Below are 26,731 nucleotides of genomic sequence, written 5' to 3'. Positions count from 1 at the left end.
ATCACCTGGTAACATTTCCAAACAAGAGCCACTAGGCAGTGCACTAAGAGTATAACCTTGCCAAGCCTGTTCCAAAAGTGGGAGAACACTGCAACTCCGTATTACTTTTGTATGACACAGGGCATTTTGGGGATGTTTTACCAAGAAGCTGAAGATTTTTAAGTGTAATGTTCCTCATCTGTTTTTAAATGAGATAGACGGTGTGCATGCTTCTCTTACGCATGTTACGTATTGCAGAGCACCACAGTTTGTGTCTCATTGAGTGCAAGCTATTCTGCAGTCCTGAAAGGGTTAATTTGCCTGCCTGCCTGTTGTAGTCCTATAAAGACCTCCCTGATCATTGGGTCAATATTTTAAATGCTTGCCACAAATATATATATATACCTAAGGCACGTAGCCAACGTTTCATTGGGGGTTAAATCGTCCTGTTCTGCACTCTCCAAAATATTCTATTTGTTTTGTTTGGGGTGGGGGTGGGAGTTCTGTCTGGGACGACAGCCTAGGAGGGCAATCCTGGGGAAAGGCTGGTAGACGCACAAAGCTTAAAATGCAGCGGGGTGTGCGGAGGAGAGGGAGAGGGGAAGAGAGAGGGCTGGGCGTGCTTCTGTGTGCCATGACGCTGGGGGGGAATTGTGGTGAAGAGAGAGGGAACTCCGCTTTTTGCAAAGCATCCTGGCAAATGAGCTCAGCCAGCAGTGCCTGAGCTAGCGTAGAGGGCAAGCTCCTGCCGTCAGGAGCTGGGCACGTCTGCTCAGATTCCTGCAGGACAAGAAAAGGAGACAGGTTCGCCATGCAACGAATCATGGCTACGTCAAATGTTTTTATTTCTTCCTGATCTCTCTCTCTCTTTCTCTTTTCCTCTCTTTCATCAATAATTCACCTTAGGGCTTCCCCCCCTCTCTGCTCCTTGTGGATAGTGGAGGGGGGGTTGGACCGGGAAGAACAGGGTTTTTGGGGAGTGCTGATTTTGTCCGGGAGGTTATTTCCAAGAGCTCTTTAAAGGACCAAAAAAAAAAAAAAAAAGAAAAAGAAAGAAAGAGGGAAGACTGACTTTTTTTTTTGCTGGAATTGCTGGAAGAGTGAAAAAGAGGAAGATTTCGCTGCTGGTGCGCCGGGTAGCGGGTGTGCTTTCTTCTCCCCCTTTCCCCCCCAACTGCTGGTAGGGCTGCTACCGCTAGCTTGGTGTGTAAGCGTGGAGAGAGGAGGAAGGAGAGGCGTCGCTGGGGCGCTCCGAGCAAGGCTTCGCTGTCCGCCTCTCTTGGTGCTGAACATGGGCGCTTCAAGCAGGGCGCTGTCCGTGGTACCTACCGTCCTCCTGGCGTTGGCGCTTCCCACTTTCCCCGTCTGGGCGCAAAACGACACGGAGCCCATCGTCCTGGAAGGCAAATGCTTGGTCGTGTGCGATTCCAACCCGGCTACCGATTCTAAGGGATCGTCTTCTTCTCCTCTGGGGATCTCCGTGCGGGCTGCTAATTCCAAGGTTGCTTTCTCGGCAGTCAGGAGTACCAACCACGAACCTTCCGAGATGAGCAACAAAACCAGGATAATCTACTTCGATCAGGTAATATAGGAAGTGAATGAATGCAAATTCTTTCTTAAAAGGCAGGACATTCTCATCATTTCCCCCTGCCAGGAGGTTAAGAAAAAGAGCGAGAGAAGAATCGGTCAAAGGATGAGTAGTTTTGATCAAGGGAGGAGCAATTTTTAAAATATATAGAGAGAAATGTTATCATTTGGAAAAGGGATTCGATTAGAAGTGGAGTGGCGAGGCAACCGGTCATGAAGCTGAGACGAGATCAGTTCAGGGGAGGAGGTGGGGATCAACAGGTGGGAGTCGATCTGTGAACTCTTTAATGCTCCTTTACAAGCAGTGGGCTGAAACTTACCAAGTGGCATTGGAAACTCTCGGTCAATAGGCTCATTTCCTTCCAACCGACACTTCCTTGCCTTTGCAGTGAAGTTTGATGGTCATTCCACTTTACCAAGCAAGAGTGCATTTGCACATTGTAAGTCTTTGGATTGAATTAATCATAAGGCTGTAACCAGGAAGACTGCTTTGCTCTGAGAATACAGCAGTTTGTTTTACTACTTATTGATTTAGATTCCTCCCATTCCACTCTCTTATAACTCATGCAGGGTTACATAAGTTTCCAGAGTTCAGTATTCAGAAATGACAGTCACCTACTACCTAAAAGTTTGCATCCTTATGAAAAAAAGGTATGGTGTTTAAACAAGGTCTGTGTATCTGAGATTAATGAAGGAAGACCAGACTGCTCAGGAATGCATCCAGTTTTAGATGATTTGCAGTCACTGGTGATGGTAGTCACCAATGCAGAGACCTTATTGTTTCTGCACTCTTGTAACCCAGTCCTGAGAATATTCACCCAGAAGTAAGCCCCGCTGTGGGCATGTTAAGTGTGCATAGGATTATAGCCTTCCAGCTCAGATGATTTGATACCTGAAGGGAAAGTGTGGGGATTTTTAAGATTCTAAGGAAGGGCATTGTGTGCAGTTGAATATGTCCAAATATCCTATCTAACTCTGTGGGATATTTCTGTTTGCTTTCCAGCCACCTTTTCACAGCAGTCCAAACCTTTTATCACTTTATAAAGTGTCAAAATCCGTAAGTGGAATTTAGGCACCCCTCGTAACCCAAAATCTATTTATTCTGGTGCAATCACATTGACATGTATATAGCAATCAAACAGAGTCAGGTAACAGGAATATGGAGGCAGTCTTTTGAAAGATCCACTGCACCTTTATTGTATCACTGCAGAATGTTGCAATATTGGAAAGACACCCTGTTTCACTTTCCCCTGACCTACCTCTCAGAGACAAACACCAAACATACCCTCTGTCCAGGCATATGATCAATGGTTAGACAAAACAAAGAGTTATTCATCCCCACTCCAAAGTAAGGTCTTGCATTGTCAATGTTAAGTCATTAATAAATAAGAATGAATCCTTTAACAAAAAAGATTTTTTAAAACAACAACAACAACACACTTTATATTTTCAGCTATCTATGAGATAATGCTACTACCTTTTTAAAAGTCCATTTGTTTTAATGCAAGAGTTTAACATGTGTGTCAGTTTCTCCCATTAAAATCTATATGATATACAAGAGTGCAGTTTGGGCTGGATCAGATCCATATGTATTTTTTAAAAAAAGAAAGAAATGGTGGTGGAAGGCATTGTAATTATGTTGTGTCAGCTCCAGTTTGAAATGTCTCTGCCTTCTTGGGAATTGTTTAATACTCTACCCTCAGCTATTTCCTCTATCACCCCCTTCTGATTATGTATGATAGCAGGTGGAATAGCCTATCTTTGCAAATATTAGCGCAGTGGGTTAATTAAACCCCAGGAAGTTACTCTTTAGTCTTTCACAGCATATTCTTCAGAGAGAATGATGGATCTTCACTCTCTCCCATGACTACAAAGAGTTCTGGGAATATTGTACCTTGCTCAAGTCACACTGCCATTAACCTTTTCAAGATGCCAGGAGACAGGTGGATATGTAAGAGACATGGAAATGGCCAGGGCATCAGACAGCTGCCTGTATCTTTTGAAAGGGAGTGCAAGGCAAGATGCAGGGCTTTTCTCCCCCTTAGGTACAGGTTATGAGCCTTGAATTTTAAAAGCGTTCGTGCCCACCCATCACTTGTGCAGAACCTAAAAGTGCCATGCAATTAATTTCTCCTCTTCCTACTATGTTCTTTGCTTCCTGCTTTCTTGTGAGAAACTACCCACTCACCTCTCATGCCTTCACACTCATTCCAATCAAGACTGAGCAAGGAGCCAACATATGTTGTGTGATATATGTGAAGACATTGTTTTTCCTCAATTGCCACGACAACTGGAATCCATCCCCACACTAACAGATCTGAAAGCGCATTTATGTTTGGAAGAAATTCCAACCGATTTCAGCTAGCAGTGGCAAAGCTAACTAAAACTGACTTTCCATTGAACTCATGCAAATGTACTTAGGACTGAGGTGTATTGGGGTGGTGGGAGGGAAGGACAGATCACTTTCACCAGTATAGTGTGTGGCTGGCAGCCATGCACGTAAAGGGGTACGTGAGCTGCCTCCTAAGAATGACCAAGGTGCAACTCCCGTAAATATTTCCCCTGGACTTCTGCAGAGTCAGAAATGTGATGAAGCTGCCTTTGACTGTTTCACGTCAACAGGCCATCTAGCTCAGTATGGTCTGCCCAGACTGCCAGCAGCTCTCATGGCACAAAGGCCATGACTCAGTGGCAGAGCATCCTCTTTGCATACAGGTCACGGGTTCAATCTCTAGCATCTCCAGGTAGCTCTGGAAGTGTCCCCTGTCTGAAGCCCTGGAGAGTCACTGCTGTCAGAACAATACTTCTAAAAATATAAAATTAATTCTTGCATTTCCCAAAAATATTACAAAAGTACAAGTATATAAAATGTGTAACATGAATTTTCCCATCTCCTCCTAAATATGCCATGTAGACAGTTCAGAGTAGACAGTGCTGAGGTCTATTGGTCTGACTCTGTATATGTCAGCTTCCTATGTTCCTAAGTCCCTTCCCCAAAAGATGCTGTAGATTGGGCCTCAGACCTTAGGTTACATTGCTACCATTTCCCCCTCCTCCTCTTCTACCTCTTCCTTTTCATCTTCTCAAGAGTATTATCAATATACTATGATGTCATCAGTGTATAACGAGAACTTCACAGGGTAACATACACATACTGGAACTTCTCCAAGGAGCTTACAATATAAGAAGAGGAATAACTGTAATACTTCACATTGGTTGCAGTCTTCAGGGCCAGTCCTACCATTAGGTAAAATGAGGTGGCCACCTCAAGGAGCATGTGCTGGGCATGCAGCAAAAGGGGTGTGATGCAGAAACATACTATACCTCATAGCAAATATTTTATCTCTGGCCCCACCTCAGTTCTTTCAGTTTTGGAATATCTTATCCATAAATTTATGGAAAGAGGAGGCAGGCAGCATAATACAGTGGATTATGTTTACGCCATCTACTGATTTAAATGATCATGTTCTTTTATAGATAATTATATTTGAGTTAGTGGTATTATGCATCTTAACTTGGAGTGGAGGGCACCATTTTCTTCATTGCCTCAGGCTGCAAAATGCCTTGGGTCAGTCCTGATAATCCGTACAACCACCCTGTAGGCTAGGTAGATCAGCACAATCACCCCCATATTGCAGGTGGGAGGCTGAGTAGAAAAGTGTGCCCCTGGCCATGGGATGAGCTTTTGGCAGAGGTGAGATTCCAACCAAGGAATGCATGAATCACTGCTCAGTTTCTTACCTTCTCACTATATTGCTATATTACACTGACAATGTGATCCGATTCATGTGTACTTAGAAGTAGTGCCATTGAGTTCAATGCGGTTTTCTTCCAGACAGGTGGGCATAAGATTGCTGCCTCAGTTGGCGAGGGGGGGGGGAAGCAGCAGGGAGGGAAGAGAAGTATGGCTAACAAGTGATGAAAGTGAGCAAATACAACTAGAGAGCCAGTATAGTGTAGTGGTTAGAGAGTCAGACTAGGACCTGTGAGACCAGGGTTCAAGTCTCCACACAGACTTTGGGCCAGTCACTGTCTCCCAGACTATTCACCTCACAGGGTTGTTGTTGAGGATTAAATGCGGAAAGGGAAAACCACTATTATGCTGGAAGCCACCCAGAGTGGCTGGGGCAACCCAGTCAGATGGGTGGGGTATAAGATAATAATAATAATAATAATAATAATAATAATAATAATAATAATAATAATAATAATTGCTGCTGCTACTCCATGTACTCCATGGAGTACATTTTGTACAATTGCTGCTGCTACTCCATTGTACTCCATGGAGAAAACGATGGGGTATAAATGCAATAAAATGAATAAGGAAGGTAAAAGAAGGTACTTCTCTAGCCAGCTCGTAGTTTGCTCCCACGAGAAGCAGTGGTGGCCATCAACTTGAGTGGCTTTAAAAGAGGATTAGACTCTTATAGCCCACCAATGGCTACTGAGCCTAATGCCCATGTTCTGCCTCTACATTTAGGGGCAGCAATGCTCCTGAATACCAGTAGCTAGAAACTGCAGTTGGGCAGAATGTTGTTGTGGCTCTGGTTGGCCACTGTGAGAATAGGATGCTGGGCTTGATGAGCCCTTGGCCTGATCCAGGAAGCTCTTATTAGGTTCTTATATGTACCTAGCCATCGTTTGAGCAGAGGCTGAGCAGTAAGGAGTTAAGACAGGGCTGAGGGACTGGGGGCTCTCCAGACATGGACTACAACTCCCATCATCCCCATCCTTTAGCCCTGCTCACTTGGAATGATGGGATTCAGAGTCTGGAGAACTGCACACATGAGCGCCATCCCTGAGTTAAGCTCTAGTCTTCATGGGAAGGTGGATTTTAAGGAGGGTCTTGAAGAAAAAGGGGGAGGTGACATTACTTTGAAATTCAATGAAATCATTCCAAGCAGTTTTACCACTGAATCATTGTCACTTCCTCTGTGGATAATAAGTAGCCTGCCTCCCAAGTATGTGAGATCTAATTAAAAAACAACAATTGAGTCGATTTTCATCACTTCTTTAATTTTAAATTGAGACCAACATTTCATCAAGAAAGATTCCTAGTAGGTGGTGGGAGATACCCTAGAGCAAAATCCAGGGTTGTTGTTGCTGTTGTTGCTATTTTCAGAAAATATGCTTTTATTAGAGATCAATGAAGGAGGCAGATAGAGATAGGCCTATCCTAAGTTTAGGAATTAAGTACTCAAGGGGTGGGCATGTCAGGTTCCATGTCAGTATAATTTCATTGGAGCGGGGAATGGGGAACCTGTGGCCCTCTAGATATGGTTGGACTGCCTGCTCCTCCTCAGTTCCAGCCAGCATGGCCATTGATGAGAACTGTTTAGCAACATCAGGAGGACCACATGTTCCCCACCCCTGTTACAAGTACAATAATGTACACTATTACTGAAACATTTTGGGATCTGATGCAAACAGGTCTCCTGAGACCACTCAGGTTGATAAGCTTGTGTTGATTTTACAGCACATGTTTATTATAATGCTCCCAGATCCACTTTGAACTCAGTTGTCCTCAACTGCAGATCTGCAGACAGTCTTAACAGATTTTGGATTCACAGCTGTCCATGGAGGCACAGGTTAATTCTGTGTCCAGGGCAGCTGTCTACCAGCTCCATCTGGTATGCAGGCTGAGACCTTATCTGCCCACAGACTGTCTTGCCAGAGTGGTGCATGCGCTAGTTATCTCCCGCTTGGACTACTGCAATGCTCTCTACGTAGGGCTACCTTTGAAGGTGACTCAGAAACTGCAATTAATCCAGAATGAGGCAGACTGGTGACTGGGAGTGGCTGCCGAGACCATATAACACTGGTCCTGAAAGATCTTCATTGGCTCCCAGTACGTTTCTGAGCACAATTCAAAGTGTTGGTGCTGACCTTAAAGCCCTAAACGGCCTCAGTCCTGTATATCTGAAGGAACGTCTCCACCCCCATCATCCAGCCCAGACACTGAGGTCCAGCACCAAGGACCTTCTGGTGGTTCCCTCGCTGCGAGAAGTGAGGTTACAGGGAACCAGGCAGAGGGCCTTCTTGGTAGTGGCGCCTGCCCTGTGGAACGCCCTCCCAGCAGATGTCAAGGCAATAAGCAACCATTTTACTTTTAAAAGTCAACTGAAGGCGGCCCTGTTTAGGGACGTTTTTAATGTTTGATGCTGTATTGTTTTTAATATTTGGTTGGAAGCTGCCCAGAGTGGCTGAGGAAACCCAGCCAGATGGGCGGGGTATAAATAAAATATTATGATGATGATGATGACAAAACAGGATGACTTTTCTGCATGGAACAGTTTCTTTTTGAATGGCCACTGTTGTCTGGGGGGAATGTTGTCTTGGGGAAACAACCCCATCATGTGCTGGGTGCCAAATATTAATAGTTTTTATTTTATTTTTAAATCAGAAAGAATATCTGAATGCAGGGATTAGTTTTGGAAGCACCGGAGCATTTCACCCTGTCCAACAGGCTAGGTGTGCTAGAATTATAGGGGGCTAGAGGCAGTTAATGGCCTTATCATCTGAGCTGCCACCCCCAGGGTCTGGGGACCAAAATATGGTTAAAACTGAGACAAGATAAGAGTGAAGCTTGTGGGTTTCATTAACATGCCCACCTCTTCTCTCGTAATTTGAGCACTAATATTATGAAAGAATTTACCCTCAGATCCTTTTCCTGGAGCCAGACTGAAGACCCTAGGGCTAGTCAGTGATTTCTCCAGTTTAGTTCCACAATCCTGAACACATTGACCCATGATTCAGCAAAGTAACTTTCCTAAGAAGGATGCTTTGATCAATGCCTACAGAAAGGAAAAGGACCCTGAGTGTTTATAGATCTTTGCCTGTCACCTCCATAGTCAGCCGTGGAAGCCATGCATATACACTAGGGAGGTTTTGTACTGCAATTCAGATCAAGATTTCTCCCTCCCTCCCTTTTCTTAATTGCCAACCAAGAAGCGCTAAAATCAACTATGGTATGTGCATAATAATAAAACACAACAAAATCCACAATAAAAATGAAACAGAATGCTGCAAAGCAACCAACAAAACACCTCCCACAACCTCTTCCAAGCCCAGCTTATGCCTAAGAAAACAAATAGTTTTCTTTAGTGGTGGTTGAAATGTTTTGAGAGGGAGGGGACATCCTAACCTCCATAGGAAGAACACCTTAAATGGTCCAGTTGTGCTCCTTTGTAGTTTAAATCTGGGTAAAACGAGGGCTTCATTTGATGATATAAGGGCAGGGGGAGATATGTACTAGAGCAAGTGATCTCAAAGTTATGCAAGGATTTAAAGGTTAGAACCTTGAACAATATATTTGTTCACACATGCCCCATTTTGAACAATATATATACACACATGCCCCATTTTGATCAATAGGTTTGCTTTTCCAGTTATAAACTGCAGCCCAAAGCCACTTATTGGGAAGTACACTTCCTTGAGATCAATGAGGCTAATTTTTAAAGGCTGTGTTTAGGACTGAGAAATAAATTCCATTAAAATCAATAGGGCTCACACATGCCTGACTTTCTGTGGATTGGACCCATTTGTAACACAACCCAGCCATTCCCAAAGCTACCTAAAGAAAGGCCAGGATTTATGTCTGCAAGAGACATAAGGGGATCTTATCTTTCTGTAGTTGACTATACCTGCAGTCTGCTTAATGATCATTGTTCCCTATGCTCCAAAACCCGTTGCTTGCTCTGATATACCTGTGAAGTTCCTGCAGAAATGGGCTTTCCCATTCAGTTCCATGCAATATTATTATTATTATTATTATTATTATTATTATTATTATCCCTTTGGAAGCACAACTGCCCTTTCCATTCAAGCTCTTCTAAGTTGAAGCACTTCAAATAAATCCCTGAATCCCTTTGTTTATGGGAAGCCAGCTAATTGGGGCTATTCTATGAAAATAAGTGCTCCCATGGCTCAAGTGTACTATTACACAGAGTGTGGCTTGGACTTATGCATGCAGCTCACACCAGGCATATATATGATGTCACAAGTGCATCATTTGATATATGCGAACACTCTGTGTTGCAATACAGGAAAGGAATGCATGTGTAGATTTCAATAAGGGCATGGAAAGACTGTGTGAAGCAGACAGATGTGTGTAATGCCTGGTAGACATGTGATGGATGGCACATTATGAACATACATAGCAGTGTGTGCGCATGCACACCCATACCCCCTGCACATCTAGTACTTCTACCACACTGGAGATCATCCAAATTGGCTCTGTACTCCACTGGACATCGGAAGGTTTTCCTTCCCAATAATCACACTGCTTTAACAGTCTGGAAAGGTGTTGGGGGTGGGGTTGGGGTTGGGGTTGGGGTTGGGGGTGGTATTGTGGTGAGGGGCATGCAAGGGCTATTGTGGGGATGTTCCTGCAAACCAACCAACCAATGTGGGATTGAGATAGTAGGGAGGCATAAAAGTCCAGATCCTAACCCTATCCACCTCTTTGGATCCTCATTGGCTCCCACTCATCTCTCCATATATATATAATAATATAATAATAACAATTATCTATACCCTGCCCATCTGGCTGGGTTTCCCAGTCACTCTGGGCGGCTCACAACAGAATATTAAAAACACAATAAAACATCAAACATTAAAAACTTCCCTAAACCGGGCTGCCTTCAGATGTTTTCTAAAATCAGGTAGTTGTTTATTTAACTGACATCTGGTGCGAGGGTGTTCCACAGGGTGGGCGCTACTACCGAGAAGGCCTTCTGTCTGGTTCCCTGTAACCTCACTCATCGCAGGGAGGGAACCACCAGAAGGCCCTTGGAGCTGGACCTAAGTGTCCGGGCTGAACGATGGGGGTGGAGATGCTTCTTCAGGTATACTGGGCCGAGACCGTTTAGGGCTTTAAAGGTCAGCACCATCACTTTGAATTGTGCTCGGAAACGTACTAGGAGCCAATGTAGGTCTTTCAGGACTGGTGGTATGTGGTCTTGGTGGCCACTCCCAGTCACCAGTCTAGCTGCCACATTCTGGATTAGTTGTAGTTTCTAGGTCACCTTCAAAGGCAGCTCCAGGGTAGTCAATGGATCAGATTGCCATAAGGGAAACAGTTTCCCCCACACCTATTCAGCACTGATTTTTTGGGTGGTGGTGCTACTGGCAACTAGTGTGTGGTGACATATACCAAATAGAACAGGTTGGGCACAACAGCAGAGAACGTGAGCAGCATCTTTTGAGCATAACGTTACGGCTATTAGATGTGCCTAATTTTTTGTAGCAGCACTGTTACTTACCTGTGAGACTTGTACTAAATATATATATATCCATAAATAGACATAAAAGAAAGAAAGAAAGCAAAAGCCTGATGGTGAAAGGAGATTCCTTGACGTGCCCCCAGGGCTTTCTGACCTATATACACCCAGAGTTGTGGATATAGCAGTCGCTTTGCTGCTTTGCCATGTCCTGCCATAGCCTACTAGCTGGGGCTTGGATTGTCTTGTTAGATCATGCTTTTACAAGTTTGCCATAATTTTGAAAATCCCCCATGCTGTATTTAAAGTTATGTCCCTAGTGAACCCGATGTGCAAGGAGCTCACTTCTTTACTCAGGGTATGGACCACCGACATCTAGCATCAGGACAGAATTGGTTTGAGGAGTATGCCCTAACTTGTAAATGTTTGCATGCGCAGATCGTCCTGCGGTGTCAGAAGCATTGTGCTGCATCACTGTAATGCTGGTGTAACATCATGCCTTTGTGCTGCTGATGCAGCTGTCGGCATTCTGTGTGCTCTGCTTGTGCCTACCTGGCTACTGTGGTACGGCTTACATCACAAGAATTGTGCTGCAAAACAGATTTTAGAAATATGAGCCTCTCCCCTCACTATGATGAGGTGGCTTAAAACTCTGCAGTACTTAAAACTCAGCAAGAGCTTTAGTGGAACTAAGGAGCTGTTCAGTTTTCAGGATACAGCCTGTGCATTATGGACCTTATCCTGGCAAACTCAAAAGCAGGCCCATTTGACCTGAACTAACAGGCCTTCCAAGGGACGCGGGTGGCGCTGTGGGTTAAACCACAGAGCCTAGGACTTGCCGATCAGAAGGTCAGCGGTTCGAATCCCCGCGACAGGGTGAGCTACCATTGCTCAGTCCCTGCTCCTGCCAACCTAGCAGTTCGAAAGCACATCAAAGTGCAAGTAGATAAATAGGTACCGCTCTGGCGGGAAGGTAAACGCCGTTCCCGTGTGCTGCTCTGGTTCGCCATAAGCAGCTTAGTCATGCTGGCCTTATGACCCAGAAGCTGTACGCCGGTTCCCTTGGCCAATGAAGCGAGATGAGCACCGCAACTCCAGAGTCAGCCACAACTGGACCTAATGGTCAGGGGTCCTTTACCTAACAGGCCTTCTAGGAGTCCCTATTTTCTAGGGATGCCATTGATTTAGAGATGCCGTCCCGGTTTCAGATTTGATCCCAGAATGTCCCACCTTTCCTTAGGATGTCCCTATTTTCATTGGAGAAATGCAGGGTATGGAGTTATCTGACCCCCCGAGATGTCTGAAGGCAATCCTGTATAGGGAATTTTTTAAAATGTTTAATATTTTTATATATGTTGGAAGCTGCCCAGAGTGGCTGAGGCAACCCAGTAAGATGTGTGGGGTATCTATAGTAAAATTATCATTATGGAATGGCATGTCCCTATTTTCCTCGGAGAAATGTTGGAGGGTAGTAACTAAGCATGCACAGAATTGTAACCTTAAAGAAAGGATGTCTAGGCCAGTTTAATCTTGCTGGGGAAAATATTTCTTATGTCTGGAAATCTTAATTTTATGTACAATAAATTAGTATAAAGAAATATTGGGGTTAAAAATTAACACCTTGGTTTTAGAGGTGTAGGCATGGTGAGAAATTTTGTGTCTGTTGCAAATTAATTATATTTCCCCCCAAGAACACAGAATGCTTCCATTAATTCTTATTTCCTCTCTCTTTAATTTGTAGATCCTAGTAAATGTGGGGAATTTCTTTACGCTGGAGTCTGTCTTTGTAGCACCAAGAAAAGGAATTTACAGTTTTAATTTTCATGTAATTAAAGTCTACCAGAGCCAAACAATCCAGGTATGTTGATTCAAAAAATCTGTTGGAACACATTTGTTAGCATTTCATTCCTTCCTTCTCCCCTTCCCCATTTCCCTAAAAATATATATATAGATAAATGGATAATAGCGAAAATCCATTTTCTATTGTAAATAGAAATAGTTTAAATGCACCCATGTTGATGAGTTAGGAAACAGCAAATAGCTCAACTTGGCCAATAACAAATGGATTTCAGTGACATTTTAAGATAACAATGTTGCTCACAAGTTCAAGATATGGCCTTGAGAGTTCAAAATAAAGAGAGTGCTTGCATTCTAATTATGTGCTACAACTTTTCTGTGAATCTCACATTGGGGACTGTTGGAAGTAATTTCATGATAATAAATGCTATGAGCACAATGAAAGGAAGCATGCATTTGATGTAACAGCATAAGAACAGCTTTCTGGATCAGGCCAGACACATTTAGTCCCTTGTCCAATTCAGTGGCCATTCAGATGCGTCTGAGAAGCCCATGCGCAAGATCTGAGTGCAACAGTGAAATCAGTAGGACTGAAAAATGACTGCGTTTGACCCAGCCCTGCCCCTTTGTGAACAGAAGGGCTCTTTCCATTCACAGAAGGAACTGGAATATGGTTGAGTCTACATAATGGAAGAAGGATGTGGGGAAACAATTCCCCTTTGGCCCTAAAGCTTGGAGTGCTGTTCCAAAGGACCCCTTTCTGAGGAACACACAGTATCACGGGTGGCACTGCGTCTAAACCAGTGAGCCTCTTGGGCTTCTGCCAACCTAGTGGTTCGAAAGCATACCAGTGCAAATAGATAAATAGGTACTGCTGTGGCAGGAGGGTAAACAGCATTTCTGTGTGCTCTGGCTTCTGTCATGGGGAGTGGCGTAGCATGGGGGGTGCCAGGGGTGCCAGCCGCACCGGGCGCAACATCTGGGGGGGCGCGCTCGCTGCCTCCGGAGTCGCCGAAGAGCCTCGGGCGCAGGCTGTAGCGGAGCCACATGTCTCGCGGAACCGACGAGCTGTGTGCGCGTCCAGGCTGAAGGCGCCCGGCAGGCAGCGGCTCTCAGCGCTCGCCGCAGAGGACGCACCAGGCAGCCCCTCCTCACAGCCCCGCCTCCGCCGGTGCTGCTGCAGCTGCTGGGCCATTGCATTTTCCTCGCCTCTCTGCCCCCCTCCTCCTCCGGGCAAGCGGCGTCATTTGGGCAGCAGCGCCAGCGGCAACTCGCAGGTTAGGGGTTAGGGGGGCGCAAATTACTTGCCTTGCCCCGGGTTAGGGGGCGCAAATTACTTGCGTTGCCCCGGGTGCTGACAACTCACGCTACGCCGCTGGTCATGGGGTTCTGTTGCGCCAGAAGCAGCTTAGTCATGCTGGCCACATGACCAAGAAAGCTGTCTGTGGATAAACACCGGCTCCCTCAGCCTGAAAGCGAGATGTGTGCTGCAACACCATAGTCGTCTTTTCTTAACAGTCCAGGGGGTCATTTACATTTTACCTGCAGAGGGAGAATGGGATTCATGAAAGCCACTTCCCTTTCCCCTCTTACTTGTGTGAGCAGAACTGTGCTGCTCTGCCTAGATATGTCTTTGCAGAAGGGCTCGCCAGCAGTAAATCAGGTCAGGCTGGCGATCATACTTCCCCCCTCAGGGTGCAGAGATTATGCAGGAATGTAGAGAGGGATGTATGGACTTGATGAAGAAGAAGAGTTTGGATTTGATATCCCGCTTTATCACTACCCTAAGGAGTCTCAAAGCAGCTAACAACCTCTTTTCCCTTCCTCCCCCACAACAAACACTCTGTGAGGTGAGTGAGGCTGAGAGACTTCAGAGAAGTATGACTAGCCCAAGGTCACCCAGCACCTGCATGTGGAGGAGAGGGGAAGTGAACCCAGTTCACCAGATTACGAGTCCACCACTCTTAACCACTACACCACACTGGCTCTGATGAGGCATTAGGAGGAGGAAACCTGGGAGAATGAAGAGAGTGAGAAAGAGATGGATTGTGGAAATGCATTCCACCCCATTTGCAGAGAGAGCAGTTTGGGGGAAAAGAGATATTTTATTATTATTTTGCATTTATAGCCCACCTTTTCCTCCAAGGAGCTCAGGGTGCAATCCTCCTTTTTGTTTAATCCTCACAACAACCTGTGTAGTAGGGCTAGGCTAGGAGGCAGTGACTGACCCAGTGTCACCCACTGAGATTTATGTCCAAGTGGGGATTTGAACCCTGGTCCCCTGAGGTCCTACCAGGAGGCAGGTGGCACTGTGGTCTAAACCACAGAGCCTAGGGTTTGCTGATCGGAAGGTCAGTGGTTTGAATCCCCGCGATGGGGTGAGCTCCTGTTGCTCAGTCCCAGCTCCTGCCAACCTAGCAGTTCAAAAGCATGTCAAAGTGCAAGTAGAGAAATAGATACCACTCCGGCAGGAAGGTAAACGGCGTATCTGTGCACTGCTCTGGTTTCGTCAGAAGCAGCTTAGTCATGCTGTCCATATGACCCAGAAAAACTGTCTGCAGACAAATGCTGACTTCCTTGGCCAGTAAAGTAAGATGAGTGCCGCAACCCCAGAGTTGTTCGTAACTGGATTTAACTGTCAGGGGTCCTTTACCTTTACCCCCGAGGTCCTAGTGCCTTCTAAAGCAGCATCCAAAGAAAGGTGAGAGGAGAAGAGCATTTTGGAATGGGGATCCCTCACATTTTGAGCAAGTGAGAATACAACCAGAAACAGATATTGAAGTCAAGGCCTGAGAGGAAGAATCCTAGTGGCAAGCCTATGGCAGGAGATTGGTGGAACATCAGGAAAGTAGGGGAAAGAAGGTCTCCTCACTTTAGCAGTCTGATGTTGGGGTGGTGCTGGCCTCAGTCACATAGCCAGCCTTAGAAACCAGTCCCCCTTCTCTTGGTTTCCTGTGGGAAACCCCTTTCCACTAGGGCCTGGTATCATGTGGGAATAATCAATCATTCCAAGGGACTGCGTAGGGGTTTTTATTTTGGCTACAACCACATTAACTAATTTGTAATTTGTTGATTTAGAAAGATGTATAGGCCACCTGATCCCAAACTCTCAAAGCAATGTGCATAATACAATGATGGATTAAAAAACCCCCCATCTAAAATCCGCAAAGCTGTTTAAAACCCCCCAGCATATGCTAGATAATTTTCAGTAAAACACAGAAAGAATCAGTTAAACCTTTAAAATGAATATGGATTACTTAATGAAACGTCTGAATAGGATATAAAATAAAGTTTCCAGCAATGTGCCTCAAATGTACCTTTTTTTTTAACCTACTCCAAACTGGCAAATATTAAGAAGCTGGATTATTAGTCTGACTGATTGATGCATGTGCCATGGGTTGCTTGGGCTGTATCCAGTTGGCTTGGGGGCATTTCCACTTTGGCGAGCCAGTTGGGATGGCTTTGTGAATTAAGTATTTGTTGGGTCATCCTGGCATGGGGTGTAGGCACAGATTCAGATATGGTCAGCTGCACCATCAGGACTCACCAGCTCCCTGCTGAGATACTGTAAGCCGTTTTGCACTCTGCACATGCTCAGAAACACTGGGCCCATAACCTGTTTGTGTTTGAAAAAGAAAAGGTTTTGACCTCCTTTTTACTCCTTTGCCTAGTCTTCAGATCTTAGTTGGCACAATAGAGTCTTTGAGAAGAGTGTTCTTGCAGAGTATTGCTACTTTTATTCTTTAAAAGTCTTCTTCTCCAACCACAACCGACAGCCTTTTTTACACACACCAAACACAACCAGCTTTTTACCATCCATCCAACCCACACCCAACACTAACACCCGACCACTCTATATATACAGGTAGAATTTGGTGAAAGATTGCATGAGTCATTATCGGCCGTTGACTCATGCTGACTTAGTTCTTTTAGCATTAAAGAAACAGCAGCCAATTTTTAGCCGTGGCAGCAACACCCTGAGGCCCCTGGAGGGTGAAGGGGCCGGTTTATCACTCACCTCATTGTACTCTTGGGTTGTGGAGCATTGTCAGCACCAAAGGTTGACTAGTGTGAGTGGTGGTGAACATGCCCCCCTCTGCTCATGTTCAAGTCTTTAATAATAATAGCCTTAAATGGGGGACCCTTCCAAAGAAAAACAGACCAGCGAGAACTGAGCATGCTCAGTGGCCATGGAATTTTGATTCATGTTTGTTGTTTTTTGTTGTGGAGGGGGACAGAAAATACGGGGAGTGGAATGGAGTGGAGCGGCTGGAATCCTTATCAGCAGCAGTCCAAGCTGCAACGTTTTGTTGCCTATGCCACTTGTACTTCTGAATATGAGACACTGATAACAGGCACTGCTTGCACAGAATGTCTGCATCCATCTGGCAGACCACACTGATGAAAAGAGGATATTAGGCTAGATGAGCCTTTGGACTCACCCAGCAGTTCATCTTATTGTCTTCCCATGCCTACCATTTATAGTAGTATAGCTGCTGGGTCTCTCTCTCTCTCTCTCTCTCTCTCTCCACTATCCTCCTCCCATGTAGAACCTCCAGAACAGTATGTAGGGGGAGGAGAGTGGTCCTACTCTCAAGTAAGCTGAAATGCTTCCCCTGATTGAATGATTGCCTTAGTGTGACATTGAATTCCTCACATTTTACTTTTTAAAAAGCAGATTTTTCCTCTCTGCAAAAATAAAAAAAAATCCAGAATGGATCCTGCTTTCTGAGTGGAGGGGGTTGGGGCTGATGGGCATGGCTTGCGAGACATCTGCTTTGTGCCACTACCCTCTGGCCTTCCCATTTGCAAGCTCAGTTCAGAGGAGACTGCAGATTGAGCTGATGGTCCTGAAACATCTCAGCAGATTGAGATGCTGCTGCTGCTGAGTCAAGGCACTGCCCATGAACAGCCATCATTGGCTGCAGACAAAATGTCATCATGGCAACCAGGTTTGGTGTAGCACAAACCTGAGCATATATGACTCAGCTAGACTGGTAAATAAAAAAGCGATTTATATGCGTTGTATGTGCGATATCATATTGCGCCACCAGATGGCGACATGGAGTCCCATTTTTCGCTACCTGTTTTCCCTGTTTAAATTTGCAACAATTTAAACTGAAATGCTTCTTCTATGTGTCTAGATCCAGCCTATATAGTTTCCATTTGAATCTCCTATACTCCCTCAAGATTGGAATTCCAGAATTCTGGGCATTAAAGGTGTGTGTGTGTGTGTGTGTGTGTGTATGCTGCAAAAAGGCACATGCTCATAATGCCAACATTGACTGGTTGGAGGAATGCAAGGGGCATGGCTACAGCCATGGAGCTTTTCTCAGTTTGGATACAACCTGCTTGCAGAATAGAAAGGGAGACCTCACACCCACTCACTGCCAACAGCAACATGTGACCAAAGGTGCTACGAATCAGCTGCAAAATTTAAAAAGATCAGATCAGACAGCAACTACACCACTGTAAATTGTAAGTGGAGAAAGCCCCATCCCCATGTTCTTAAAATGTCCTTTTATTTTAATAGGATTTTAAGCTCCATTTCAGGCAAACCTCTCAAAACATGGGTGGTGTCATATACCTTTGAGTATATGACTACAGAGAGCACAGGATGAGACCAGGCACCTGCTTGTGCATTTGCTTTGTTTTGACCCATGGCTATCAAGGATGATTACGAAGCTTTGCTGGTATTCCAACTGATGGGTGATATGCTAAAAGAAAATCCCAGCTGCCCGGGTTACTGAAATGTCATTGTGTTCTTTGGTGCAAGATTAAAAGCCCCTTTGCACTTCTTCTTTGGTGCCTTTCCAGACTATGTAATGTGCACACTGAAATCATGCTCAAAAGCATCATAAATACCAGCTATGGGAAGACCTCGTGCCCTTGCTATATTCAGGCAATTGCCTCATTTGGAGAAAAGAGCAAGATTGCTTAAGATAAGAATGTGGAGATGTCTCTGCCAAAATGAATGGTCACGTGCAGTGTATTTTCTTCTGCTCTTGCCAAGCCTATCTCTGGCTCACTGAATATATTGCCACTGCAGTGTGTGATCTATTTCCACGTCATCTAGTCTCCTGCTGCTCCAGTAATGTTTAAACATGGAGGGAACACGTCAGTTGCTAGAATGGTATGACAGTGACTCATGAAATCATAGAATTGTATAGTTAGAAGGGAACCTGGGGTCATCTAGTCCAACCCCCTGCAATGCAGGAATCTTAGCTAAAGCATCCGTGACAGATGGCCCTCCAACCACTGCTTTAAAACCCCCAAGAGAGCCAGTGTGGTGTAGTGGTTAAGAGCGGTGGTCTCGTAATCTGGGGAACCGGGTTCGCGTCTCCGCTCCTCCACATGCAGCTGCTGGATGACCTTGGGCCAGTCACACTTCTTTGAAGTCTCTCAGCCCCACAGAGTGTTCGTTGTGGGGGAGGAAGGGAAAGGAGAATGTTAGCTGCTTTGAGACTCCTTAAAGGGAGTGAAAGGCGGGATATCAAATCCAAACTACTACTACTACTACTACTACTACTACTACTACTACTACTACTACTCCTCTTCTTCTTCTTCTTCTTCTTCTTCTTCTTCTTCTTCTTCTTCTTCTTCTTCTTCTTCAAGGAAGGAGAGCCCACCACCTTCTGATGGAGTCCATTTCACTGTTGAACAGCTCTCACCATCAGAAAGTTCTTCCTGATGTTTAGTGGGAATCTCTTGTTCTCTCCTGCAATCTCCTGCTATTGCTTCAGGTCCTACCCTCTGGAGCAGGAGTAAAATGCCTCCTTGCTGCTGTTTACAGCCCTGATTGGCTAGGGCGTTGTCCTATTTTATTTGTTATTCCTTGTCTTTCCTACACATCACATAGGCCAGGGTGAGCTCCCGAAGTCGCTGAACTACAACTCCCATCAGCCCCAGGAAAGAAGGCTGATGGTTTACAATGATGGGAGCCCACAATCTTCTGGAGGGCACAACATCGGTTTATCACCAGGTTCTGTGATCACAACACTTTAGCAAAGACCTTCCTGCCACACCTTCAGTCAGTTAACACACATGAAGCACATTGTGCCATTAAGCAATGGTTTCCACTCAAGCCTGCAGTTCTCACATGCACCCTGGACTACTGAAATGCACTCTACGTGGGGCTACCTTTGAAGGTGACCCGGAAACTGCAATTAACCCAGAATGCGGCAGCTAGACTGGTAGTGGCCGCCGGGACCACATAACACCGGCCCTGAGAGATCTGCATTGGCTCCCAGTACGTTTCCGAACACAATTCAAAGTGTTGGTGCTGACCTTTAAAGCCCTAAACGGCCTCAGTCCTGTATACCTGAAGGAGCGTCTCCACCCCCATCATTCAGCCCAGACACTGAGATCCAGGGCCGAGGGCCTTCTGGCAGTTCCCTCATTGCTAGAAGTGAGGTTATAGGGAACCAGACAGAGGGCCTTCTCGGTAGTGGCGCCCGCCCTGTGGAACACCTTCCCTTCAGATGTGAAGGAAATAAGCAGCTATCTTATCTTTAAGAGACACCTGAAGGCAGCCCTGTTTAGGGAAGTTTTTAATATTTAATTATATTTAATATTGTTTTTAACACTTGATTGAAAGCCACCCAGAGTGGCTGGGGAAACTCAGCCAGATGGGCGGGGTATAAACAATAAATCATTATTATTATTTTAGGAACATACACAGAGCACTGCTTGTCCCTGTCCTCTCAGCCACACCTTTTCAGTGCTGAGGGCTTGAGTCATAACCTCCCAGGTCTGAAGGCCTGAGTAAATGATGCAGGTGTGCCCCAGAGAAGTCATGCTCTCTGCCCTCAAAGAACTACAGTCCTGGGTAGCAAACTTCAAGGATCCTCATACCCTTCTTAGTGCATCTCAGTGCTCACTGACAACGATGCTTTGCATACTCTTCCTTCACTGTCTCAGTGTTGTGACCCTAGGTTACTTAGAAGTCAACACAGTCTATACTAGTTGCCAATTGCTTCCAGATGCCACCTCTGCCGACTTTTAGATACCCAGCTAAGACTTTTCTGTCTACCCAGGTGGTCAGTTAATCAATGTTGTCTCCTACAGTGTGCTTATTTTTTGGTGTGGTGGGTAGGATTTGGTCTGTACTAATTTGGCCTTTTTATGTATTTTGAATGGTTAGCGTTTAAATTTGCTCTGGTTTTAATTTATTTTTATACGCTGCATTTATTTTCAACCACTTTGACTCTTTTCCAGCTGGAAAAAAGTTTCAAAAAGTGGCAACCAAAATGATCAATGGGTTGTAGCAACTGCCTTATGAGAAAATGTTGTTACATCTGAGTTCTTTAAGAAATCTTGGCTGAGTGCCACCTAGCCCTATGGCTGGGTTTGTGTGTGTGTGTTTTTTAATTCAATTAATTGTAAACCTTCTTTTGACACCTTATATTATCAGCTCCTGTCAGTTCAGGTTAGTGCTGAGCTAAAAGCTTTCACAAACATTTTCACCTGTACAGGTGAGTTCATCTGGCCAACATCTGCAGTGAAGGTTGATGCAAAGAATTTGTGCATCTTCACTGAAATTGAATGCTTCTTTTAACTATTGCTAATTTTACCCTGCTAACAAGTTATGCTAACTTTATCTTGCAGGAAATCTTGCTGGTTTCCTGCTTCTGTTGTATTTAAATTCTTTTAATCTTCTTCTTATTATTATTTCTATATATTTTTGGCATTTGCCCCTCCAATTTTCTTCTGGCTTTGTCTTACTGTAGGTTTACATTCAATTTGCCTGAATTTTCTCATTTTCATCAGCCTTCCATTTTGTAACGTGAGCTTTCTCACCTTTTAAAACTTACAGCTAATTTTTGTGCCTTTTCAATGTAATTCACAAAAGTATCCTTTTTAGGATTGTTTTCGAAGCCGTGCTATACATTTTATTTGAACTTCTGTTATACTGCATTAAAATAGTACCCATGCTCCCTTGAGATATTTTACCCTTCTGACATTACCTTTCAGTTTCCTCCTAGCTAACCTTCTCACTTTTGACAATAAAAACCCCCTTTTGGAATGAAATATGACTCTGTTGGATTTTCTGGGCAATTTTCCAGTCATATAATATGGTGAACTTGGTAGTGCTGTATTCACTGTTTCCAGGAAGTTCAAAAGTGTTTATAGCTTCTTGTACTGCTCTGGGAATAATTTAGGATTAAATCAAGTGTCATTTCTTTTGTCGCTGGCTCCATGACTCAGTGTTGGTAAAGGCACACTCATTCATTATAGCTAAAACTCTTGGGCACTGTCCAATTTAGAGCTAAGAATGTTTAAGCCTATTTATTTGCCAGCTTGCTGTGACACAAATTTACAATTAGCCAGTCAATCTGAGAGTAATTGAAATAATCACTTGTTAGTACATTTTCTACTTTGCCCTTCCCCACAGTTGAAGAACAGAGGAAGCATCCTTATATCAGGCCAAGCCATTGGTCCACTCATATAAGGGATAGCCAATAACTTTGTATGTTATTGGACTCAAGCTCCCATAAGTCCCAACCAGCAAAGCCAATGATCAAGGATGATGGGAGTTGTAGTCCAGCAATATCTGGAGGACACCATATTAGCTACCCTGATCTAAATCACTATTATTGACTAGGGATAGCTTTCTAAGGCAGAGTTAAGCAATACTGTGTGCTCCAGATGTCAATGGACTGTGACTCCTAACACATTGGCTGGGTCTGATGAGAGTTGTAGTCTAATTATATCTAAATGGCACCACATTAGCCATCCCTGCCCAAAAATCTCAATCAGAGGTCTTTCCCACTGCCTGATCCTGCTAAGAAGATATGCCTACTTACTTACTTTGCCAAACCTTTATTAGGCATTACAAGAATAGGCCATCATAAAACATCCATATATGAAATTTTAAAATGTATACAAATAAACAGCCATGTAAAATATGTACTAATGAGGATTTTCACTGGAATTTCTTCCTGCTAAATAGTGCCATTCATCACTCTAAGAAGATACCATTGACAAAAACTCACCCACCCTGCTAGTTACTTCCAGGTTACTGTCAGACAGATAGAATCTTATATTTTCATTGTGCCGTGATGTTAGACTATCCCAAAAAGGGATAGCATGTGTTTGCATAGCTGGTTGTACAATGGACAGTAGAAAAGAATATGTTCTCAAAGAACACCCACAACGTCTATCTTTTCTGGGGATGTTTGAATATCTGCCCTTGACAAAAGCTGAGGGGGAAACACTCAGTCGTTGGACTGGAATTATTAATTTCGAGATATAAGTGACCCTGTTATCTGTCATATTTAAACCATAGAACCTGGGGGAGCACATTTTATTTACAGCTGACTCCGTGTTTTGTTTTTCAATGTCCTTTAATCTGGTTTGAATATTGCGATAAATATATGGCTCACTTGAATTATACAAGAGTTCCAAGTCAATGCCAATAGATCTGATTTTGCTATGTAAGAGTTAGAACCATCTGGAATTATAAGAGTCCCTAAGTAAGGACTGGCGCTGTGGGTAAAAGCCTCAGCGCCTAGGGCTTGCCGATCGAAAGGTCGGCGGTTCGAATCCCCGCGGCGGGGTGCGTTCCCGCTGCTCGGTCCCAGCGCCTGCCAACCTAGCAGTTCGAAAGCACCCCCGGGTGCAAGTAGATAAATAGGTACCGCTTACCAGCGGGAAGGTAAACGGCGTTCCGTGTGCTGCGCTGGCTCGCCAGATGCAGCTTTGTCACGCTGGCCACGTGACCCGGAAGTGTCTCCGGACAGCGCTGGCCCCCGGCTTCTTGAGTGAGATGGGCGCACAAACCCCAGAGTCTGTCAAGACTGGCCCGTTCGGGCAGGGGTACCTTTACCTTTACCTTTAAGTAAGAACAAGATATGCTAGGAGCTGAACTTGAGATCTTCTTCATGTAAATCAGGTGATGCACTGCTGAGCTATTGTGCCAACCTTCTGCTTTGATTTCATTCTATATCCCAAGATCCTTATTAGAGTTTTGGTTAGAGTAACTTGATTGTATGCTCCAGCACTAACTTACCTTGGCACCTGGGGTCATTCCTACCCTCATGATTCTGTAGATATGCTTGTTTCACTGAAGATTTCTAATCAGTAAGTTTTTAATTTTTGACATTTTTGCTGTGCTTTTATTATGCTGCAAGCTGCCCAGACTGGCTGGGGAAACCCAGTCAGATGGGTGGGGTGTAAATTAATAATCACAATTATAATCATAATCATAATTATAAATGTTTTGAACACTTTGCTCTCACCTCCAGAATAACATAGTGTGTACATGTACCTTACTTTATTTCAATGACCCACCAGGTTTCTCATTTAAAATATTCTCTTTTAGGGCCCATTCACACAATGCATTTAAAGCATTTTCATATCGCTTTTGGCTTCCCTTCTAAAATAAAAAGAACTGTAGTTTGTTAAGGGTGCTGAAAATTGTTAGGAGACCCCAATTCCCTTCTCAGAGCTAGAATCAGCACAGCGGTTTAATAATCAACCCCTCTTCCTTGGGAGTTCTGAGAAATAGGTACCGCTCCATCGGGAAGGTAAATGGCGTTTCCGTGTGCTGCTCTGGTTCGCTTACCAGCGGGAAGGTAAACGGCGTTCCGTGTGCTGCGCTGGCTCGCCAGATGCAGCTTAGTCATGCTGGCCACATGACCCGGAAGCTGTCTGCCAGCTCCCTCTGCCAATAAAGCGAGATGAGCGGCCACGACTGGACCTAACGGTCAGGGGTCCCTTTACCTTTACCTTTATGAATGTTTATAATGGTACAATATACTTTAACTTTATAGTGCAGATGACGCCCTGGTATCAGAGACTCTACTTTTGCCATTTGAGTTTTTAGGATTCTAGCACTAGCTTATAAACACCTATATCTTTTAACATATTTTGGGTGTTTGGGGGGTATGTGTGCATTTTTTTCCTTATGGCTTTTTCATTGGCACCCGGTCATTTTGATGTGCTTAGATATCTGTACACAATTGCCTGCTTATAACAGTGAGCCATCACTGGGCTGACATTGTTCTCTCTCTGGTTAATCCACAAAGGGGGGTGACTTTGGTGAACATTTTGGCCTCCACAATACGAGGTCTACCTGGTCAGCAGCTTTTGCACACCATTTTGAAAAGATGCAAAACCGTTTACAAAGGGATTGGTGTCAGGAGGGAAATCAAAGGTGGGGAAAGTGCTATACTGTGGTCTGTTTTGCAGGCTTCTGATGGGCATCTGGTAGACCAGTGTGAGAAAAAGATGCTGGACTAGATGAGACTTTGACCTAATTCAGCAGGACTCTTCTTGCATTTTTATTCCTACAGTGAGCCTGCTATAGACCCATACTCACCAACACATTTTGCCCTGTCCCTCCCCTTCCACATATGGAATACCTTAAGTATTTGTAACTACTGTTTCCCGAAAGGATGTTTCAAGAACAGCAAACAGTCTGTGGACTCCAGGTATTTGTGGCTTCTAACGATCCTTTGCATAGAATTTGCTAATGATAGATGGGTTTCCCTGTTACCTTGAACTTTTTTTCAGCGATTTTTCTCTCTCTTGTAGGTTAACTTGATGCTCAATGGAAAACCGGTCATTTCTGCTTTTGCTGGGGACAAGGATGTCACCCGTGAAGCTGCTACAAATGGAGTCCTACTTTATCTAGACAAGGAAGACAAGGTTTACCTGAAACTGGAGAAAGGTAATCTGGTTGGTGGATGGCAGTATTCTACATTTTCTGGCTTCCTGGTCTTTCCCCTGTAAGGTCGATTTCTCCATGACATTCACCCAGGTGTGGACCAGTCATTGCTTCTGTTCTCCGAAGATCATCTTCTCATCCTTTGGATTGATGTTTTCTTTCTTGGTTTCTCATGGGTGAATATGGATTCTATTTATGGCATTTGACCCTTTCTGAACTCCTTTGAGATTTCACCGAATTTTGTGTGTTTAAAATACGGTGCATTTGGATTACGACCTAAAGCAGACAGTAAATATCTATGCTTGATGTTGCCGAAATAAGCTGCCTGCAAGATTTATTCAGAGTTCCTTTACTGGACATATGGGATTTGTGGGAGAAGTGGATCATTATTGTTGTCTCTCCCCCTTCCCCCAATTATATTTTTAAAAGACTGGCAACCAGGTCTATAATTTAAGAATCTTTGAGTTCAGTCTTCAATCAAGATTAATACATAGCTGCCAAAGAACCGTTCATTGATATATTAGTTATATCATGTCTTTGTTCCCCTCGCTCTAAAAATTAACATAAATCCATCCTGTTCAGTTGGGAAGGAATAGATAATGGTTATTGATAAGTGATTGACTTCATTACTCCTCTTTGTACAGTGTGTTGGATGATTCACTTAGATGTTTTCCTTCAGATAATGTATCTCAAAGAGGACCACCCGACTGAAAGTCTGTAGGTCACAGTTGGATGTTATTTGCACATGGATGGAGTTTATATTCTGCAGAAAGTATTTTCTAGTAACGGGAAGAGATTATCAGGCTAACAAAAAAATGCTTACCAGGGTTAAATGGGATCATTTTGGCAAAGCTCTGCAAAACAGCCTTGCTCTATAGGAAAATTACACTTGTTCTTCACCTTTAATTAACATGATTGATAATAACCACTTTATTAAAAAACCGAAGGGATTTGTTCCTTAGACACAGCTAATTCATTAGTCGGAGATGGAAATGCTCCCCTCTTGTTTTTAATTATGTCTGTTTCTCAAGCCTTCTGTTGTATTTTGAGGTATCATCTGGTTTTGCCTTAACTCTGCAAATGTATATATGATGATAGATATTGTGGGCATTGTCCAGGCAAAGTTAAGCATTTTTACAGCTCAGTCCCAGGCACATGTACCTGGAAGTTAGTCCCACTGAGTACAATGGGACTTACTCCCAGGTTAGTGTATATAGAATTGCAGTCCTATTGATCTCAATGGGGGAGGTTAAAGTGTGCAGTTAATTCTTCCACTAACATCAATAGGTCTTAACTGTGCTTAGCTTTGACTGCACTGAGCCTCATTTGTTTAGCAAATATTCAATCCAAATAGCCGGTACCTGAACTTGGTGCAATATCTTTTCTGTCTTTTTGTAAAGGCCATATGAATTCATAAATTTATTTATTATGTTGCTGTTACATAATAAAAGTTAATATATGTTAGTCTATTATTATT

General features: G+C 44.1%; 1 protein-coding gene across 1 annotated transcript; it reads left to right on the top strand.

Annotated features, from left to right (window-relative positions):
• Positions 1 to 569: 569 nt before the first annotated feature.
• Positions 570 to 26,731, top strand: CBLN4 (cerebellin 4 precursor). The gene is made up of 3 exons (XM_082227526.1): positions 570 to 1,561; positions 12,529 to 12,645; positions 25,122 to 26,731. The coding sequence occupies exons 1-3, from the start codon at positions 1,271 to 1,273 to the stop codon at positions 25,317 to 25,319; spliced, it is 606 nt and encodes a 201-aa protein (XP_082083652.1). The 5' UTR covers positions 570 to 1,270; the 3' UTR covers positions 25,320 to 26,731.

This window comes from Podarcis vaucheri (assembly GCF_965113315.1).
Source record: "Podarcis vaucheri genome assembly, chromosome: 6".
NCBI lineage: Eukaryota > Metazoa > Chordata > Lepidosauria > Squamata > Lacertidae > Podarcis > Podarcis vaucheri.
This window is presented reverse-complemented; position numbering and strand designations above follow the sequence as displayed.